Consider the following 22,780-nt stretch of genomic DNA (forward strand, 5'->3'; position numbering starts at 1 on the left):
TATCACGAACACATTATGAACATACATCACTTGTTAGTTTACTCATAGTTTACCTGTTGTTAATATGTATTTAAAGCTCAGATGATCTGGGCTCTAATCATATCTAAAAATGAATACTTTTAAATGTCTGCTTTTAAGCTAGTTAAACATTTTGTCCAACTCACATTTTTGTCTTTGACTTTGATGATGAATATTTTCCCTTTGAAGGTAACTTTGTTAATTCTTGGCCTGGAAAACATACAATCCTTTTCATGTATGATCTGTATCATAACTGTGCATGGTAATTCATTCAATGGCATCAGACTATACTGCGATGGTTTGATCACTGGTTGAATGTGGCAGTAAGAAGACTGGCACTCGTTTGATTTGATTTTTGTTTCTCCTTTACTTTACCATAACAGACACTTCAGTTTTAAAAGAGGTAAGCAATATGCAGTCAGAAATATCAAAATGTTCAAAATATTTCATCAAATACAAAATGTTTTATCATATTTTCTCGAATCCTTACAAAAAAGAGCCCCAAAGTTTCTCAAATGCTGACATAACAGAGCAAACTTCGTCAGAATCATCAGTGTTTTCAAGTTAAGTTTAATAGTGATCAGTAACTACAGATTTGTATTGTCCTAAGCTCCTTATGTATAGAGCAACAATTTTAAATAGCTTCAGAAGTCAAATCAAATAAATTGACATGCAAAGGTCAATTCTATTAACTTCAATTAAAACCATTGAAATCAAATGGAGGATAAGGTAAGATCAGTGTGTAAATGGGTATTTGGCAGCCAAAACCGATTTATAAAGAAAGATCAAACAAGTAACACATTTCACCCATATAAATAGTCCTCGTCCATTACAAGTTACTAAGAGCTGTTTTTGTATATAAAAATAAAATTCATATATATACAATATACAGAGCATTAATGAGATTATACAAGAGAAGAAAATTTATTTTAGCATCACAACTGAAATCTCAAAGGAAATTTTAAATGTTTGAATAGTTACCAAAAGTAGTTGCCCACTTTCGTCTTGTTCTTGTAAACTACAATCCCCATTGGTGTTAGTCCAAGAAAATACTCTGTGTTTCCTTCACCCTGCAAAAATCAAGTGTGATGACTATTTACGTACAGTGGAGATGGTCTAGATACATACAAATAGAGTGAAGGTCAGTAACAAACAGATGTTAGGTAATATAGCTAAGGTGTTATTTCAGCATGATAACTTTTCCTTGTGTTTATCTCTTAATAGATGAAGAAGGTAAATATTTCTTATATCTATAATATACAATATGTACATGTAGCTTAACAAGTCTATTGGGCAAATTACAGTCCTCACCGACATGTCACCTCCTCGAGGTGAATCCATACCCCAAGTACGAAGTTTCAGTGACTAGTGGGGCAGAAGATAGAGCATTGAAAAACTTCTTCTTTGATGTACGTCAAAGGTTAAAATGTAGGCCAGAGTGGCCTAATTTTGATACACTTAACTCCACCTTACCGAGGTGAACCCATACCCAAAATAGGAAATTCAGTGACAGGAAGTAAAGGCCATAGAGCCCTGATAAGATAGCAGAAGGCCGAAAAGATGGGCAGACAAAGGTGCAAAAACATAGCCCCCCAACTCCAGTTAAAAAATCATGTACAGTGCCCCTCTGCATTTTGTTTGTATCCCTTGTGAATCAATTTATTCCATTAAAATATAGCAAGTCAATGTACAGCAGAAAAATGAAAACTTTAAAATTAGAAAAGATGATTTATAACTGTAATTAATTAAAGTATTGGAACAGAGCACCTTAGCTACCATGTTATATACATATTCCTCATGACGAATGTCTGACTATGAAAAGAATACAAATATCATTTCTTACCATTACTGGATGAAGGTCGACTCCATACATGTCCAACCATTTTACTTTGTCCAGAAACTTGTGTTCTGCTTGGTAAGGTCGAAGACCACTTTAAACATATACATAAGTGATTAGTTTGCATAAGAACCTTTTATATCCAAAACAGATAACTGATTCTGTATCCAGACATAATTAGTAATGCACAGATTGGTTGTTCTGACATGTGATCTACTATTTTTTGACAATATATAAACACTGAATTTTTTTTACCACATGACAATGAATAAAGAGAGATACTTAATGATTATGGCTCTGCTGAAGGAATCACAAAGTTTGAGAATTGTTTAGGACAAGCCTTGAAATAACAAAGTATAATGAATGTATGTATCATGGTTTGATACTGGGGACACAGGAAGTGTTGGGAGCAAGCAATAGTTTTCTTCTTAGATGTTTCTGTAAAGCTGATATAGTATCCTCTAACTCCTCTAGAGAGGAAGTTTTGGGAACAGGCAAGAGTTACCTACTTTAGATGTTTAAGCAAAGCTAATGCAGTATCCTCTAACTCCTCTAGAGAGGAAGTGTTGGGAACAGACAATGGTAACCTACCTTGGATGTTTGAGCAAAACTGATATATTATCCTCTAACTCCTCTAGAGATGAAGTGTTGGGAACAGGCAAGAGTTACCTACCTTAGACGTTTGTGTAAAGCTGATATAGTATCTTCCAACTCCTCTGTCTGGTTGGGCACAAAACGAAACTCCGACACATAACCCTGTGCCAGTCGCTGGTCATAATCTCCCAACTCCGCTACAAACATATTTTAGATATTACAAATTCATTTGTGACAAAATAAATTGTACTCAAAATAATGTGCTTTCAGAGTATGAAACTACACTCAATTTCACTCCTTTATCAACAGACCTTTTTCCCCATCATTTTTTTCATTTAACATAAAGCCTACTGTGAAAACATGCACTTCAAGTGAAAAAATATGCCAAAAGTTATCTATGCTACAGCAAAGGCACATTAACATCAAGCAGTGGTGACTTCAATCTATCTAGCATTTTCATTGGACTCCCCATCAAAATTTAATCAAAGCTTGTCCGATTGGACTCCTCATCACATCCAAACACATCCTTGATGCAAAAGTCCTGTTGATCAACAGTTGGTTTTCACTCACATTGGATGGCATAAGCAAAGAGTTCAGCAGCTTCTTCGAAGGTCACTGGAAGGCGACCTTGAACAATGTCACGTTTCACCTGCAGGTAAAACTGGTACCTGTCCAAATAATAACAAGTCTTACCTGAGTATCAGAATCGCGATATTATTTGTTAAAACATGCAACTTATTAGGTATCAGTAAGAGCTGTTAATGGCTAATATCAAAGCAGATTTATTAACAAACACAGCCTGTCTTCAGTCATACACTTAACTTCTCTTAATTAAGTCTCAACCTCATGGTGTAAGTAGGGACTAGGTCCAGTTAACTAAATATCAACAGAAATTCTGTATTTATAAAATGTAATGAAGATTAAGTATGTTAACTCATACTTCATTAATTTCATCAAATGACTTTCTAGTTACCTACAAGCAAACAAAAAAATGTATACATTCATTAATAACTAATTAAGTGAAACATGCATTAAACAAGTCTGTATTTGTGCTTTTTACATCAAACAATGATTAATCTCTAGACTTTCTCATTCAGAGACAAAGTTAACATGCTAAGTACTATATACCTCTATATACCAGTACATGTAATTCTGATATATATGGAGGGTGATTGTAAATGACATTAGGATATGTGTTTAATAGGCCTGTACTACCTTTCTTATGGAAACAAGAGTGATTCCACAGCAAGATTGAATACAACCTTTACATTTTATAATGACATACTACCTTCAAATCTATTGTCATATTAACATTTTTAAGTGCATAAACCTACCTTGTAATTTCCTCCTTCAATTTGCATGGGTCTACTGGATAAAACTTGACACCAAAGTACAACAGATAAGGTATAGAACAGCCTGTAATTGAATGTAAAATATGTAGTGTGAAATGTCTTAAAAATATAAATACCCCAGTACAACATGTACAGTGTGGAATGTCATACAAATCTTGGTACAATATGAACAGTGTGGAATGTCATACAGATCTGGGAACAATATGTACAGCGTGGAATGTCATACAAATCTGGGTACAATATGTACAGCGTGGAATGTCATACAAATCTGGGTACAATATGTACAGTGTGGAATGTCATACAAATCTTGGTACAATATGTACAGTGTGGAATGTCATACAAATCTTGGTACAATATGTACAGTGTGGAATGTCATACAAATCTTGGTACAATATGTACAGTGTGGAATGTCATACAAATCTTGGCACAATATGTACAGTGTGGAATGTCATACAAATCTTGGTACAATATGTACAGTGTGGAATGTCATACAAATCTTGGTACAATATGTACAGTGTGGAATGTCATACAAATCTTGGTACAATATGTACAGCGTGGAATGTCATACAAATCTGGGTACAATATGTACAGTGTGGAATGTCATACAAATCTTGATACAATATTTACAGCGTGGAATGTCATACAAATCTGGGTACAATATGTACAGTGTGGAATGTCATACAGATCTGGGAACAATATGAACAGTGTGGAATGTCATACAAATCTTGATACAATATGTACAGCGTGGAATGTCATACAAATCTGAGTACAGTGTGGAATACAAATCTGGGTAGAATATGTACAGTGTAGAATGTCATACAGATCTGGGTACAATATGTACAGTGTGGAATGTCATACAGATCTGGGTTCAATGCATAGTGTGGAATGTCATACAGATCTGGGTTCAATGTGTAGTGTGGAATGTTATACAGATCTGGGTTCAAAGTGTACAATGTGGAACTTGGTTATTAGATATCTAGTGGGATATTCACAATGATTAAATGGATAAGTCAGGTGTTTGATAAAAATACCACTACAGAAGTCGTTGCTTCTGGCAAACATTGATACAAATCAGTCTATCAATTAAAAACCAATTAGTGAGGCACAAGGGCATTATGTTACAGAGATAAATATATCACTTCACTGAGCTCTCAGTTAAAGTGTCAGCAGACTGTTTTATACACTAAACAGTATGTCACTTTTATCCATGAGAGCATTTTATAGCACTCTTCATGCATTCACAGTCTTTCCCAATCAGTGCATGTTCTAAGTCATACTCATGATAACTGCATTTTATGTGTCAGTTCTAGACTGCTTTATTGATGACTTTAGCCAAATCAAGTATTGAACAAGTCAGTTGCTTCATGTATTTAAGTACACTCCAGGACATGTTGTTTAAAATTTTTCTTTAGTGGGTTCTTAAAATTTGAGGAAGTCCCAAAGGAAAAAATATGAGTCAAGGACATGACAGTACAAGGTACCTGGGGAGGGGTGAATAATGGGGTACCCCAGGAAAGGCATGCAAGGTGACAGAAGAAGGGGTAAAGGGTATCTTTGGAGGGGTGAATATAGAGTACTAAGGGAAGCACATGCAAGGTGACAGAAGAGGGGGTAAAGGGTATCTTTGGAGGGGTTAATATAGAGTACTAAGGGAAGCACATGCAAGGTGACAGAAGAGGGGGTAAAGGGTATCTTTGGAGGGGTGAATACAGAGTACTAAGGGAAGCACATGCAAGGTGACTGGGGAGTGGAGATAGTGCACCTAGGGAGGGATGAGAAAAAAAAGACTACCTGGGAAAGACATGCAAGGTTACTAGGGAGAGGGGATACAGGTGCTGGAGGAGGAGTGATTACAGGGTACTAAGGGAGGGGGATCACAGGGTACTAAGGGAGGGGGATCACAGGGTACTAAGGGAGGGGGATCACAAGGTACTAAGGGAGGGGGATCACAGGGTACTAAGGGAGGGGGATCACAAGGTACTAAGGGAGGGGGATCACAAGGTACTAAGGGAGGGGGATCACAAGGTACTAAGGGAGGGGGATCACAAGGTACTAAGGGAGGGGGATCACAGGGTACTAAGGGAGGGGGATCACAAGGTACTAAGGGAGGGGGATCACAAGGTACTAAGGGAGGGGGATCACAAGGTACTAAGGGAGGGGGATCACAAGGTACTAAGGGAGGGGGATCACAAGGTACTAAGGGAGGGGGATCACAAGGTACTAAGGGAGGGGGATCACAAGGTACTAAGGGAGGGGGATCACAAGGTACTAAGGGAGGGGGAAGAATGGTAACTAGGCAGGTGTGAATACAGGGCACTTTGGAGGGCGATACAAGGTGACTGGGGAGGGGGATTCAAGGTGACTGGGAAGAGAGAACAAGAGGTAGTATGGGAGAGAGAAGCAAGGTGACTGAGAGTAGAATACAGGGTACCTAGGGGAGTGGGTGCATTATGAGTGGGACGAGGGAATATAGGGTGTCTGGGGAGGGGTTAATACAGGGTACCTATGGATGGGGATGCATGGTGACTGTAGAATGGCGGATACAGGGAGTATGGGGGAGAATTAATACAAGGCTTCTGAGGAGGCAGATACAAGGTGCCCAGGGGAAGGAAATTACAGAGTACAAGTACCTTGGAAGGGGATGCAAGGTGACTTTGGAGTGAAACTACAAGGTGTTTGGGGAGAAGGGAATACAGATTACATGTTGTACCTTGGGAGGGGATGCAAGGTGACTTCGGAGGGGGAGGGGGTGCAGTAGGATTACAAAAGGACAACTGGAATGAGAGATACAATGTGCCTGGAAAGGGGGATTGAATATAGGCTATATATGCCAAGTTAGAAATAACTGGATGCCTGGGGGGGGGGAGGGGGGTGCCGCCAGGGGAGTGGAACTACAAGAGAAGGGGAGGCAATGGTCACATTCACAGGACTGGGCTTTTACAATCAATAAGTACAAATGTAAATTAAGGAGCGTAAACATGAATTTACATTGATAACCTTACCTTTCAGTTGTGATGAAAGGCCTTTCTGGTTATCTAGCCAATGCTGAAACACAAAATCCAATTCATGCATCATTAATCATGATAATTACACATAATTATACAAAGCCAATTCTTAATTCCATACCTAGGAGACCATAATATGCAGGTCCTTAACATAACCTATCTCTGAATTGTTCATTGAATTTGTCGATCTGTATCAATCACAAATAACTGCCAATAGATAACAGAATTCAAAACTCCATCACAGTAAATGTGTTTTTTGTTTAATCTATTGCTGTTGGCTAAAGTGTTTAAGTGTTGACAGGTAGATATGTCCAATATTCAGACTTAACCTTGAACAATTGCAATTGAATACACACAAATGTATAAAGAGTCCTTTTCCTGTGAACATTCTAACTGTAACTTAGGAATGTCCTTGTAAGTAAGCATTAACACCCCGTTACCTGAGAATATTGACTTAGCTTTGATGCTTTGTACAATATTTTAGCTTATCTATATTTGTACACATTAAGGATATCACTATTTTTTACATAACATGTATTCAAATAAAAAATCATTTGTTTAACATGACATCAGAAGAGGGTAAAAATTCCAACTTTGGTATACCCTTAGATCTGTACACACAAGCATACATATTTAACATTTCCTACTCTGGCGATCGATACCTGCATAATTTTTCTAGTAACATAATTCATAATATTATTTAGACATTTGATAATTTATTCAAAACTAAGAATATATTTTCTTAAGAGAAAATTATGACCATATTTATATAAAATCATCAATTCACAATCACAGAATTGGTTCTGAGGGACACTGTAATTATGATAAATACTTGCACCATTATATCAATCATCAGCCTGATTTATGAGAGATTTAATGTTTAGGAATTAAAATAGCCGTTATTACTGGTTTACTTTACAGGTAATAGGTAACTAATTTAATTACACCAGTCTATACTGAATAAGTGATCTGAAGATCTTAACACCTCTGACATACATGCGTGCTTGTCTTTTTACTACCTGTCTTGTCCTCAAGTTAAATGCATACAAAGGTACAAGAATTTGCGATTAAGTGAAATATCCTGTCATTCATCTTGAGTCAATAAGCCTACATTGTGTGTCAACACTTAGCTGTTTACAACATGCTGTGGTTGGTCCTGCTATGTCAACACTTCATAGATTCCAATTTGATCTTGTCTGGAATTTTACCCATTAAATAAAAAAAATCTACCTAAATTGTGTAATAATTCTGCTACCCACTTATGTATGTATATAAATACTTATACACACTGAGCATAAATTACCATTTAAAAGATATTCTCAACCTCATCAAAATACCTTAGTTCAGTACCTTTTCATGAACTACAGCGCAATCTATATGCTAGATACTGCACAATTTAGGAAAAGTTTCATGTTTAAAAACAATTTTTTCTTTTAAATTTCCTATAAAATCAACAATTCTTTCTTCATACATGTTTTCAAGTATTGTTTCTTTATTGTGATTTATAGCACATTTACCTTATTTCACCGGAATTTTGTTTGACAATAGAAAATGTCATGCCCTTGCAACCAAGAAGATTATCTAAATAATTTTTTTGTAAATATTGTATATTTTTTAATAAACACTTGACCAAATTGTAATACGAGTCATTGACCCAAATTTGCTATCAAGTATAAAGACTTTCATCATTATTATTATTAACGAGGATCATAAATGTTTGACAAATTCTTAGTGGTTACCTGGCCTTTGACTCTTAAACATGAATTTTTCTACATTTTCTATGAAATATAATATAGTCTAGTCAAAATTAATGAAATGAAGCTGCTAGTATATTGTCACCTTGTTGATCTTTTCTCGGAACCAAAATTAATATTGAAACATGAACTCATCAAAACTCTTCCCCAACTGACCTTATCATTTGATAAAAATCCCTGGCTTCAGAAGTCACTATAATCAAAGTCCTGAACCTCCCCCCCTCTCCCCTCCCATGAAGTGTCAGGATTAGTAAAAAAATATACTGTATTTACATTTCTATCTAGCAATATTAAACTATATCTACTTCATTATCGAGTAATATGCCCATTTCTGACTCAGGGCTTAAGTGTCAGTCTCCAGGGTTTACAGCAGGATAAATAGATAAGTCATCATATGTTTGTTTAATATAAGGTACATTGTAATGTTCAGAATATAGATATAATGTTATAATGCATCCAAAAGTGGGACACAGCTCACAGCGAAGTTCCTACCGTGTTTACCCAGTTACAGGTTCCTGAATTATCCAGTAAACGCCCTGTTACACCATTCAGATCTTATCTAGATATTTAAGCTGGAGAAGACTACCCAGTGATTGATAGCATTTTAAATCTTTGTGTATAATACTTGAAATACTACCTCGCATGCATCTCATTACAGGAGTCTTGTGTCTGGAGGGTAGCTTGATAACCCACAACATAATCCCTTCCTATAACTGTACTTTACCGCTCTCTTTGTTAACTCTCAACAATGTCACATGCAAATGCTTTGTAATCTACATATGTAAATCTAATTTATATCCAGAAAAATCTTTTAATGGTTCATTTTTGTGTTTGCTTGGATGATTTCAAATTCACTCAACAATACGCTTTGAATACAACAAAACAACCTCTAACTCCATAGATCCCAAATCAGCTATGAACCAGTTTTGCTCCACTTCCATTTAAATACTCAGAAAATTTTGTTTAGAAAACAAAATGATAGAAGATAATTGATGTAAATCGGTATAACACACAGCCGTTGTATTTGTTAATGATTTATGTGTAACTGTATACGCATACTGTTCAACAGATGTGCTTTATCAATGTTGTCCTAATACCAGCTATCTACTTCAAATATCAAAGGTATCCTGCAGCTTGGTGTGTAGATGGGCAGGTCACCTGGCAGGATAGGGGCACACTATTCTTCCTCGACTCACTTTGTCACTGAAATATTGTACCCTGTTGTAAAACCTTTACCATAAGGGGTATGATTTTCAACAATGAGACAGAAATGAGTTTACAGTAATACCCTGATCTCACCTTCTCCAGTACACAATATCAAGACAAGTGTACAGACTATTTTAGTTACTGTTTATACAACAGGTGCTCTTAAGCCTTGAGTATTGAAAACCTTGGAATTATTTCAATTACACATTCTGTAGTATTTGTGATTCTAAATCTCCTACAGATAAATAAAGTGTCGACAGACGTAAGATCTGTCGCCCTATTCTCCTTCTGTCCACACAATACTATAAAACCCACATACCAAAATGCATGGGTTAACAGAAGGACTATAGTTGACCTAACAAAGTCTAACTCCTTTTAAGGCAAGGTGGACATTAATACTTCATTTGATCAAGGAGATACTTGCAATAATCTGAAAGACTTTAAAACCAAAACAATATGTTTGAGGCTAAGGTTGAACTTGCTGTAGATTTTAAAAATATTTGCACAAGGAGTATTGATGGATACAAGATTGAGTTGTGATAGTGTTTGAGAGAAATAGATATTACACAATGCTGAATCACTCGAGGCCAATCTCATTTCACAGAGCTGACACATAAGTAATTTCATGTAAGAATACTGCATAGAATTTCTAATGCTACAAGCAACCAGAAGGTGTGTAGAAATGACAAAGTGTAATATATCCTACACCTGTACATACAAGTACCAGTATGTTTTAGAGTACAACACAATAGTCAATAAAGAACTTTTCAGCAAACCTTGATATTAACATCCTTCACAACAATGTACGCATTATAAACAATATTGTATTAAAATTGCAAATCCAGACTACTTGATTTTAAATCTATGTAAATAGGTTCCATGTTGATGTAATCTGGAACATACAGAATGAGTATCAGACAGAAGGATTATACAGTACATGCTAGATTACAAGAAATTGACCTAAAAAGTCAGCTAAAAATCACAACCTACATCTGATTTATTTATAAAGTTATTACAAACTCACTGTTTGATCTGAGGAGTCTAGATATCTCAAGCCAAAGTAGTCCTTCTCAGCAAGGTTTAGGTGTCTGAATACCTCCTCCAATAGTATTGCTCCCTTGGAACTCCCCTGTATAATCAAAACATCTATTAATTTATACAAATACAAACATATTGAAATCGATCAAGTTTTTGTTTCATAAGAGAGTTAGCTGACTGTAGTGTCATGAACTTCCTTATTCCATATAGCAAGTAAATTGACAAAATAATTATAATTATTTTACACATTTAGTTATAAACTTACAAGAAGACTAACACTTCAATCATTTCAGTATCTTCTTGGATAGATACCCTAGAGTATTCAACAGAGATGTTTCCTACGTGGTGAACATAAAATGTGGATAAAATGCTTCTCAACGTCCAAGATTAGTTATCTTCTTTATTAATTATTAGATGTTTTAACTGCAGTGGCCATCATGTAGGACCATCTTGACAACGTTTTACATTTACTGATAGTATGATATTCTCCTGGTGCTGAAGATACAATTAATGTTGCTATGTAATATCCATTTATACCCTACAGGTATCCCACTTATACTGTATTTTCCACTACATCCTTTAGTACATTTTTTTCATTTCTCTTTGTGTACATATTTGGCATCACATGCATAATGTATCCAAGATTACCTGGTAATTACATTGCCCAGTAGTAATGTGTACGGATTTAGTGTGAGAACCATGATTTTAACAAGCAAAGAAACTTAAAAGTATTCCTAAAAAGGCAGGAAATACATTATTATGAATTACATATCTTACTGAAATTATTATTTAACATTACATAACAAATTAACCATGGTTATTGTCATTTCAGCCTACAGCACTTGTAGTACATCATTATTGTCTTTTCCATCAAGCACTAACAGCATAATTAGTTAAGATTATCAAATGGAATTAGGCAATCCTAATTTATACCTACATGTACCTCTTAAGTTAATTTCTGAATACATTGATACCACAACATACTGTACTTGTATAATCAGCACCTGAATATGTAACAGTGACATCATACTTTGATTATACTAACATACACAGATCAGTCACATGATTATACATGTATACAGGCATGATCAATTCCCATGCATGGAACTACATAGAGAATACCCATCATAATTCATGTGAAGATTTGAGTTGTTGGATTCCTTCTCAGGGCAGCTCTAAATGAACCTTGCTTATCATGTGATGGAGAATACATATCCAATTTTTGTTGTAGTACAAAACATTTCATCATCACGACTGAACAATCTGAGACAATATAGACCCTTAAGAATATGGTTTTGACTCCCAAAATTGAGTTTTGACTGTTGAATATGAAGGGACATGTTCTTCACATTTTGTGGCCCTTCTGATTTGTTATCTTAAATTGCCAAATGTCAAAGGTCAACTGAATACACTGAAAAATATCAATATTTGGACTTTTGACTATTGTCTTTTATTTATCATAAAAAAAATACATAATTAAGCAGCTTTTGTAGATGTGGTAAAGGAATGAACTAATATATACCTTGATCAAATTGTAGGATTAATGTCATAGACAGTGTTGCTAACTCACCTGAACCTGACATTGGTCAAATTATGACCTGCTTCAAACACGAAAAAAGCTAGAATCAATTTTGGGGCCAAATATGGTCAAAATATTGTTCAGGTACAACATAGAGCATTATTTAAATACCTGCAGAAGTGATGACAATGGAATTAATTATAACTAGGTCTTTTTACCTGGTGACCCTTTAATACACCAGTGCCCTTTTGCCTTGATTTTGAAGGGCTATGACATGAAGAATGACAAAACTGCATGATCATATGTACAAATCTGTATAAGTAATATACAGAAGTCTTTAGGAAAGGAAATGTGTCACAATATTAGATGCTACCAGAATTTATGACTCAATGATATTTATATTCTGATCTGAATCTTTTTGAGTGACATTGTAACTATACTACCACAGAACTATCATTCACATCAGTAATAAAACGATGTGGTTAAATAGCTGAAAGTATATATCACTCTGCCAGTAACACTGATAAGATAATCCTTGTGATAAATTTTACATCTTTGTAATAGAGGTATTTCTATTACAGAAATCCTGTGAATGGTTCATCAACTCCGACAGATTTACCTGTGGGAAAGTTTTATTTTGTCACAGACATGTACATGTTACACTAACTAAAAGGAAAACAAACGCTTAAGAGTAAATGTATAAATAAATTGGATATTTAAAGCTTTCATCGCTGAATGACAAGGCTTCAGTACATACAAACAAGATACATGTACAATGTACATGAATGTTTAAAGATGTTTCATGCCACTTAAGGTACTTTGTAAAAGTTCTGGTTTAAGTTAAAATAATTAAGGTAAAAAGTTCTCATCAAATCAATATAATAATATTTACTATGATGAAATATTTGTTACACTGCTTTTTTAATAAGAGGCTCAATATGCCTCCATTTCTCACAAGGCATTCTGTACTTTTCACAAATATATTCACTTTTCAGATCATTGACTTAAAAAGTAATTACAAATGTGGTTAATCTAAACCAACTTCAAATTTAGCATCAGTATAGTAAAAGTACATATTCATCCTGTGACCTTAATTGTCAAAGTCATTCCTATTCACAAGTTTAACACATGCAGTGAAACACCTGGATTCTAGGCCTCTTGGTTAATCATGATCGAAAGAAATTTTTCAGTGTTTAACAAACTTGGAATAATTGCAACCTTGTAATTTCTTTTTGCAAACATCTTTTGATTTCTCCCAGTAACCTATTGCTACCAGACCAGTATCTTATTTCTAGACTAGACCTTTTGGTTAATCAGAAAATAGTTGAATGTTTTAACATATCTGACTTAAAAATTAATATAAACCAAGGTAATTTTCTAAAACACTTTTGGGCTTCATCCCAGAACATTGCTATCCAAATATGATATGAGGTCTTCCTTTCAATTTAACAGAATTGTTTGTTGAGTGTTCCAACATATAATGTCAACGGCATTAGACTCCTTGAACCCTGATTATAGGTCAAATTTATTTGGATGCTTTCAAGAAATTTGTTTAAATAGCACCCATCCAGTTAAAATAAACCTGTCATCACATCCCATATGTATGGAAATGGAATGTTGATTACAAAAACATGAAATATTGATTGATAACTATTATGACAAATATCTGCAGTGCAGTATATAAGTAATTACTTCTATAATGTTAGTTGTTTACAATGTCAACTGTGCAGTCAACAAAATAACTTCAAATAATAAACCAGCTGTACATGGCAAGTTGCCTGTCTTTCATATTACAGAAGAATGTGTCCTTGATCATCACTAAAATATTATGTTAGATTTACAAATTAATTTCAGTTTGACAGTTTTTATAGATATCCTGTCATTTTAATATTTGATTATTCACATATATCTATAAATACAAGTTAATTATAAAAAACACTTTTGACCTAGCGATTTATGAAGTAAATTGACGAGTTGATCGAAAAAAAACTATTGATTAGCCTATTAATTATCGCAGAATTACATTACAAACTTTTGATTTTGCATTAAACCTTTGCATCCCTAAAAGGAGACATATTTTATCAATTGAATTCATTGTGGACGATATTGCAAGATTTACTTACCTTAAACGGGAGCAATACCTCTGTGTCATCCAAGAACAATACTTTACAAACATGTCCGTCTTTCTGTTTATCTCCACCATATTCCCAGTCAGAATTTGAGTTCGATTTTCCTTTATCACTCCTTAGAAACCGCGGGAGAAGTTTTGAAAATCTAAATGAATTTGACATACTGTCTATCAAGTGGAACAATTCTGACGTTAGTCTCTGCTCCCGCCTTGTACCAGCTTACTTCGAACAGTCTCAGACTCAACGATAACTCCATTGAATCTGAAAGCTTAAACTACATGCTGTTACAGAATACCTGGAGACGAAAGTAGTCGCTAACGTTTTCGTTGATCTAATTATCCATCATTATCCCACCACACACCTGACTGCACGCTTTTGTTTGTTTCACCACTAACGTGTTTGTTTACAGGTCTCACCTGCTTGTTTCGCCTCATGTCACTTGTCGCACCTGTCCAGGGGACATAATTCTGTAATATCCGGAATAGGGATTGTGGGAAATAGAAGCATACCAACTTCCTCTAATTCTCTTTCCGGTCGAAATTTCCACCATGGTGAGCGATTCAATCACGGAAAAGTGAATCTCATAAAATCAGTCTTACTGTTATTGCTATGGAACAATCAAAGTTATATTTCAATAAAGGATTGAATAAACTACCCAAATATAGCCTTTTCAGTTTCATAAGTTCTGCTGAAACACACAGAAATTGAGCTTGAAGCGACACATTTTCGTTGTTTACATGAAGAGTTGAGCTAATATTCATCCTTTTCAGGCTGACCAAGAAACCCAAGATTTGTTGGAAAAGAAGAAGAAGCGTACTTTCAGAAAGTACACTTTCAGGGGTGTTGATCTTGACCAACTGCTGGACATGTCTAGGTATGTTGGTTATGGTTTTACGACCGAAGGCTAGCAGCGGTTTCGTAAATCTCGTCTACTTGGTCTACATAACGGAGGCAGGATTATAGGCCCAAATCATGTTCTTCACATCATAGTTCATTTAGATTTATAATTTGATGGATCAAAACGTAAATATGTAGCGTTCTGCATTGAAATGCACGTCTTGTTTTCATGCTGGACCGATTTCACATGGATTACATATTTATCAGATTTTGACAGGTTGGGCACATCCCTGCATATGGTTAAAAGTCAGATACTCAAGCACCGGCAAATCTGGCTAGATAGGCATATTTGGCTATGTAGTCAGTTCTGACAATGCGCATATAGAGAAAATGTTAAGATATCCTGGTCATTACTGAAACACTTCTGGCTTGCTTCCACCACACTATTCACATTCATTGCAGGTTATAAATTTTTGCACTAAAAACAACATACTGAAAGCACAAAAAACATTAATTTCACTAACTTACTTGTAATTTGTCATCAGATTTGTAATTTTGCTTAAAAGAAATTTGACCAGATCTTGTCTGATTTTCGTAAAATGTTGGTGATTAAGTTATCTCAGTTTTTTGTACAAATTCTTTGTAACCTCTATTATGTATCAACTGCTTGAAGTGTGGCTGAAGAAAGAGCACAGGTAAATCCATGCTTTATTACGACATTTGCACTTAATGTTGCTGCTGGCTATACACTGGTAATTGGAGAAAAAAGTTGGCATTATATATTGGAATTTTTAACACCAAAGTTAGCATTTCTTGTGCAACTATATACACGTCACACTGGATTTTCGGTTATGTTAAAAAAAAAGATGACACCCCTTTTTGTCACAAAATTTGAGCTGTGATGTATTAAACTACAAGTAAGTCGGTAAATGATCACTATTCTCATTGCTTTTATATGTTGCATTGTGAAGTTGATTTCAGACTCATCTGATCATTTTATGAAATCTGGTGACAGTTTATCGGCATTATAGAAGTCTGGTGGCGACAGTTTCTCGACATTATAGTAAAAATGAATTTTATACCAAAGGAAAGAAAATTATTTATCAATAATGTAACTCACCAGTAATCACTGGTGCTGAAATAGCCCTTTCATACACCTGTTTTATTTATTCACCAATTCATTGTATTCACTGTGCTAATTATAATTAACACATTCATCAAATTAACAGATTGTATGTTTGCAGGTTTTATTTTGAGCAGCTCTAACAGTTCTTAAGCAAGCTTGGTTTAAATTATAGTATTTAAGAGTTAAGATTTGTCTCTAGAAAAAAACGGGTAATGGATGATAAAATTCTAGACATGATGTGTAGAGATTTAGCTAAATTTCTTTTACAAAAATAACCAGTATTTGTTTCTTTGTAGTGAACAATTGATGGAGTTGCTTTCAGCTAGGGCCCGCCGAAGGTTCTCCAGGGGTCTGAAGAGGAAGCCCATGGCACTCATTAAGCGCTTAAGAAAGGCCAAAAAGGAGGCCAAACCCTTAGAAAAGCCAGAGGTAAAGGACTAGGCTTTAACATTTTAGATATAGAAATATGTTAAAAAAAATTTTAAAATGGTATTGATAAAGTCTTAAAAGTTTTCATTGCTGCAACAATAAGTGATTTTTTGGTCAAAGTCTTCTTTTGTCCAGCATTGTGCATCCTAAACTTATAACATTTTCTACTTCTTATGGAATACTCCTACATAGATTTCAATGATTTGAATTTTTACAAAAACCTTGCATGGCTAAAGGCGCACCAAAATCTTAAATTATATGGTCCCCAACCCCAGGGGCCTGCAGTGTTTTCCCTAAGAGCTGACAGCCGGCCGATTTGATCGCTTAAAACACCAAATTTGCTGGTTAAAATTCATGAGGTTGAGGGGGAAAAACATATTTACCGAAACAAAATTTCCCAGATTAAAGTCGTTACCTGTTGAACAGTTACTGCCATTTACACAATCATATGATTATAACAATGAATGTCAAAGTTAATGTGTCGTCGATTTGTGTATGCAGTGTTTGAAAGCGTCTTATCAATTCTGTTCAGTCTGTAGTTGAATTACAACGACGCTTGAATGAAATGACCTTTTTGTGCAGTGTTTGAAAGCGTTTGATCTTTCCCAATTTATGAATAAACACCGCCATGAGGAAGCGCAGCTTACCTCTGCAAGGCCAACCAACAATTTCTGTTTTTTTTTTATCAGTGAAAAGCGATTTAAAGGTCTAAAATATTGATTTATTGGACAATTCTTGCTTGATAATTCACTGTTACACTCAAAAGCATCATCGTATTGCAAACCTTATCATATCTGGTTTTATTGGAGGTGTTTATTTAGTCTGTTGTTGTAAAGTTTTCAGTGAATTCTTCCATCACCACAAATTACAAAAGCTTAATGCTTCTGAGCCTTCAGTTTGTCATCTGGAGACGGATTTTATTCTAAAAAACATCAATATCAACCTTCCGGAGGACCCAAATTGCCTTCAGAAAATCTGAAAACTGTTTTCAGTCGGGGGACTTTGTCCCCCTGGACACCCTACCAGGGCACTGCCTTGTACCTGAAAGGGGGCCTTGGTGGCCCACCTTGAATCCCTGCCAGTTAGATTTGTCAATCTGCAGTCTGCTTTAGGGAAAACACTGGGTCTGAGGTGCAGGGCCAAAAAGGGTCATAATGATTGAAACTTCAAATATCTTCTCAAATCCCAGGTATGGTAGAATCAAGTACTCCTTTAAGAATGGAGAGGCCTTCAGATTCTTTACCAAAATTGTAAATTTCATGGCCCCATGGTCACATATTTCCCCCTGGGTAGGAGGTAAAAATTACTGTAATTTACATAGGAAAAATATATTTTGGACATAATTTATTTTCTGTCAGAAATATTCAAGCCTGATTAGAATTATTAGATGTGCCAGCTTGATGAAATACATATATCAACAGCGGATGACCTTCTGGGGCTGTTGGGCGGATTACATTGCATCCTTATAATTAAAATGCTGTTATTTTTCAAGCCATTGTTTTGATAAGCACTCGTTCCCATTTTTCTATACTTGCATAGATGGTTTTCCTGTATCGGACTGGATGGATATCTCAAAACATCACAATATATTTTACTTAAATTTCTGTTAAACAGGTTGTCAAAACCCATTTGAGAAACATGATCATTGTACCAGAAATGATCGGCAGTGTTATCGGCGTATACAATGGTAAAACATTCAACCAAATTGAAGTCAAGGTAAGATTCTTTACTTACTTATTTCACTGATTTGTTTATATTACAAGATCATTAATCACATAACAACCAAAACTTCCGCACTGAACTGATAAGTTATGAAAGATCAAAATTCATAGATGTAGATGTACTTGCATATGGAGAAAAAATTTCGAAATCACATATAAACATAATTGCATATATTCAATTTCAATAAGATATAATTGTGAGCTAGATATTTCATGGACTTGCATTACCTTTCCATTTCGTTAACAAATTACAGGTAGATGTAAGAGTTATTCCCCTGGAAATCATACTTTTGTCAATCAACAGTCTACAAACATGTAAAGAACAGATTTTTTTTTGTAACTGTTTAAACAGGAATTTTTTTAGGTATTGGAAGATACAAGGGGTTAGGAATACTGGTCTTTTTTCACATAAAGTTGTAATTTTTTTTACAGCCAGAAATGATCGGCCACTACCTTGGAGAGTTCAGCATCACATACAAGCCTGTAAAACACGGTCGACCTGGTATTGGTGCCACTCACTCCTCACGATTCATCCCGCTCAAGTAGACTGTACTTGTTTGTTAATAAATATGTGGGAATACATTTTTTCCTTGTTTTATATTACTAGACAATATACTCCAAAAAAACTTGTTGGAATTTTACAAAATAGATGACAGGGTAACAAACAACATTAGTGATTTTATTAACCAACCAAGCAAATTGACTACAGTCAACCTTCAGTCTTGCGATATCAAATTACAGATAACAACAATGATCAGGGCTATACATCTGATTATAGATTGTCTACAGCAGGGGGCCGGAAAATACTCATCTGGTCGTCATGGACAAGTGAAAATTGTCTCGGACAAGAAGATTTATCTTTGTCTGTCGTCCATCGGACAAGTACTTTTTTCCAATGATATTAATGTTGCAACATAAATTTCAATAAAAATGAAAAGAAAATTTAAAACAAAAGTGTTTATGGTACTTCAAAAGCAAAATATTCCAAAGCAGCCATCACTGCATAGTTTTTTCCACTAAAACTTAGGAATAGAAAAAAAGTCCCATGTCACATCCTCGCTGATTGTCGCTATTTCATAGCTGAATTTGGACAAGTAAATTTCCATTCCGGACGAGTAAATTTTTCAGTCCACTAGTCCTGTGTCTAGTGGTTTAAAATGTTTTTCCAGACCCCTGTACAGTAAATTTTCAGTCTCATATTAAATCTAGACCTATATATAACAACATTGATCAGGACTATACATCTGAATATAGAATGTCTTACAGTAAACTTTCAATATTTTATCAAATCTAGATCTACTACAGATAACAACCTTGATCAGGGCTATACATCTGAATATAGAATGTCTTCAGTAAAATTTCAGTCTATCAAATCTAGATCTATAGATAACATAGATCAGGGCTATACATTTGAATATAGAATGTCTACAGTAAAATTTCAGTCTGATGTATCAAATCTAGATCTACAGATAACAACCTTGATGAGGGCTATACATCTGAATATAGAATGTCTACAGTAAACTTTCAGTCTTATCAAATCTAGATCTATTGATCAGGGCTATACATCTGAATAAGGAATGCTTGGAACTAAACCCCAGTCTTATTTGTCCCTCCTGTGATAATAGGGAGGAGACATATTTTTCCATTGTCTCCTTACACCATTATGGTTCAGGCTCTAGCATTACTTGTCACTGGAACTTCTTGTTTTGGGAATAGGTTCACTGCATTCTTTGTATATAATTGCACATTCAGCAGGGGGATATCAATTTGCCAAATTGTCTTCATGTAGCAAATCTACAATTCAATATTAACCAGGGCTATAAATCTGGGGGACCATGACAGCTCGGAGCCTTTATAACCTTGTGAAAACATGATGGTTTGTGTTAATCAGGAATCTGCCCACTGACTAGTCTGCTGTCCTTGAGCGAGATCATAACCTCTCTGGATGACATGCAATGGATATCCCACATGTTCAGTGAGACAACCACCAGTTTCTAGTTCATTCCAAATACACAAGGAGGGCCCCACCTCAAAAGTTTGTTTTTGGAGAGCATTCATCAATTTCTCGTACTCTTATTGTAAAGTCAATACCTTAGTCTGAATATGGAATGCCTGTATTGGTTAGGGCTATATATGTTAATATGGAATGTCTGTATTGGTTAGGGCTATACATGTTAATATGGAATGTCTATATTGGTTAGGGCTATACATCTTCATATGGAATGTTAATCTTAAGCTGTATATAATATCTAGACCCATTAATTCAATATTTGTCAATTTTTTCAATGATACATTAACTACTGATTTTATTTACATTTTACCCAAAATATAATATGAAAAATGAATGTGGAAGATTTTACAAGGTGTAGAGAAGTTCAATGTCAATTTCAAAAATCTAAATGGAGTTATCCCAGTAAATAGGTAAAAGAAATGACTGATGTTGTGATGATATGGTTTTCAAGTGTTTAACATCTTCATTGTTAATTATCAATTTTCGAATTCTTCTAAAAAATGATTGTGTAAATTAAAACACGTCAATGATTAGTTCCTTTTAAAATTTTGTCTGAAGAGTATTTCCAATGATAGATAAAAATCTACGGAGTTCTGTCAAAAATCTAACCGCTTGGTGGCAGATACAGCATTTGGGAAAGGAGGTGTTCAAACATCTCCGATCTGTTGTAAAGGAGGACGACTATGAAGTAATTCTATGTCCCCACCACCCCCGATCTAATGTCAAGGAGGAGGGATGTGACGTCATTCTGTGTCCCCACCACCTCCGATCTGATGTAAAGGAGGACGGATATGACGACATTCTGTGTCACCACCAATTCCGATCTGTAGTAAAAGAGGACGACTATGACGTCATTCTGTGTCCCCACTACCTCCGATCTGATGTAAATGAGGACGGATGTGACGTCATTCTGTGGCCCCACCATCTCCGATCTGTAGTAAAGGAGGACGACTATGACGTCATTCTGTCTCCCCACCACCTCCGATCTGTTGTAAAGGAGGACGACTATGACGTCATTCTTTGTCCCCACCACCTTTGATCTGTTGTAAAGGAGGACGACTATGACGCCATTCTGTATCCCCACCATCTCCGATCTGTAGTAAAGGAGGACGACTATGACGTCATTCTGTGTCCCCACCACCTTTGATCTGTTGTAAAGGAGGACGACCATGACGTCATTCTGTGTTTCCCACCATCTTCGATCTGTTGTAAAGGAGAACGACTATGACGTCATTTTGTGTCCCCAACCACCTTCGATCTGTAGTAAAGGAGGGCGGATATGACGTCATTCTGTGTGTCCCCACCACATTTTATTTCATTTGGAATGCGATTATCGTGGTGGAAAAAATATAAAGATTGGATTTTAAATTATGCGCAAAACCCCTGTCCTAACAGCTTTTTAATAAGTATAATTGACGTGTTAGTACATAGAAGTAATCCTCTGCTTGGGATCGTGTTATAAACAGATAATAATAGGGAGGAAGATTCACTTTGCTGATCCTATCAGGTATAAGCTATTTACTAATTAGTGAGTGCGGGTCAGATGCCCAGGAATCCACAGGTGAGGACTGGATATTCACACGATAGATGTCAGTCATCAACATCGACATGACACTACCGTATAACGCTTTTCTATTATACCAAGTTCACTGCAGACTATTTTTAGCTCATCGTGTCTCGATGCTTACAATAGTTCTCGGTGGATATTGTGATAGAGACAATTAAGAGTATATTTGTAATGTGAATGCACGAACGAGCCTTGTGAATACTAGGTATATTACACATATGAGTACTTTTATATATGTATTATATTCGATGTTCTATTGCACATACGAGTATGTATAAAAATGCAATGTCTTATACTCAGTATTCTAAACAGATAATTACAATTTATTATTCAATTGTACTACACAACAAGAGGTCCGTAGGGTCTGCAACGCTTACATAGGCCTCTCCACCTTCCTCTCAGAAGTCGAGTTTAAGACCCTTGGTTTTTACAAAAGGATGCTATAGATCACATTTTGTTAAAATCTTTTCATTCACCAGAAAAAGATAGATTTCAGACCTGTACCCGTGATCATTTCCACTTTGGGCCCCACCTCTCTACACCCAGTGGATTCAAAACCCAACATTTATATAAAACTTACCTCGAGTATGAAACAGATCAAATTTGGATCCTGTTATCACTACGAATATTTAAAAAA

At 35.5% G+C, this 22,780-nt stretch overlaps 2 protein-coding genes across 2 annotated transcripts in view; one reads left to right on the plus strand and one right to left on the minus strand.

The window, feature by feature from the left end:
- The window catches only part of LOC132554497 (serine/arginine repetitive matrix protein 2-like), a 39,410-nt gene extending 24,408 nt beyond the window's left edge, over positions 1–15,002 (minus strand). Inside the window, exons 1-10 of the mRNA XM_060218807.1 lie at positions 14,962–15,002; positions 14,447–14,660; positions 10,791–10,895; positions 6,804–6,846; positions 3,784–3,865; positions 3,020–3,117; positions 2,529–2,646; positions 1,862–1,949; positions 1,000–1,088; positions 165–228 (exon numbers count right to left, since the gene is read on the minus strand). Coding sequence (XP_060074790.1) covers positions 165–228; positions 1,000–1,088; positions 1,862–1,949; positions 2,529–2,646; positions 3,020–3,117; positions 3,784–3,865; positions 6,804–6,846; positions 10,791–10,895; positions 14,447–14,660; positions 14,962–15,002 — 942 coding nt within the window. The remainder of the gene's footprint in view (positions 1–164; positions 229–999; positions 1,089–1,861; positions 1,950–2,528; positions 2,647–3,019; positions 3,118–3,783; positions 3,866–6,803; positions 6,847–10,790; positions 10,896–14,446; positions 14,661–14,961) is intronic.
- On the plus strand, positions 14,944–19,145 carry LOC132553858 (small ribosomal subunit protein uS19-like). Its single transcript, XM_060218143.1, has 5 exons — positions 14,944–15,003; positions 15,223–15,326; positions 16,712–16,844; positions 18,459–18,560; positions 18,998–19,145. Exons 1-5 carry the CDS (start codon positions 15,001–15,003, stop codon positions 19,109–19,111), a joined length of 456 nt encoding a protein of 151 aa, XP_060074126.1. The 5' UTR covers positions 14,944–15,000; the 3' UTR covers positions 19,112–19,145.
- Positions 19,146–22,780: the final 3,635 nt, after the last annotated feature.

This window comes from Ylistrum balloti, unplaced genomic scaffold, assembly GCF_031769215.1.
Source record: "Ylistrum balloti isolate Yb309-2 unplaced genomic scaffold, AGI_CSIRO_Ybal_v1 Utg369640, whole genome shotgun sequence".
Classification (NCBI taxonomy): Eukaryota; Metazoa; Mollusca; class Bivalvia; order Pectinida; family Pectinidae; genus Ylistrum; species Ylistrum balloti.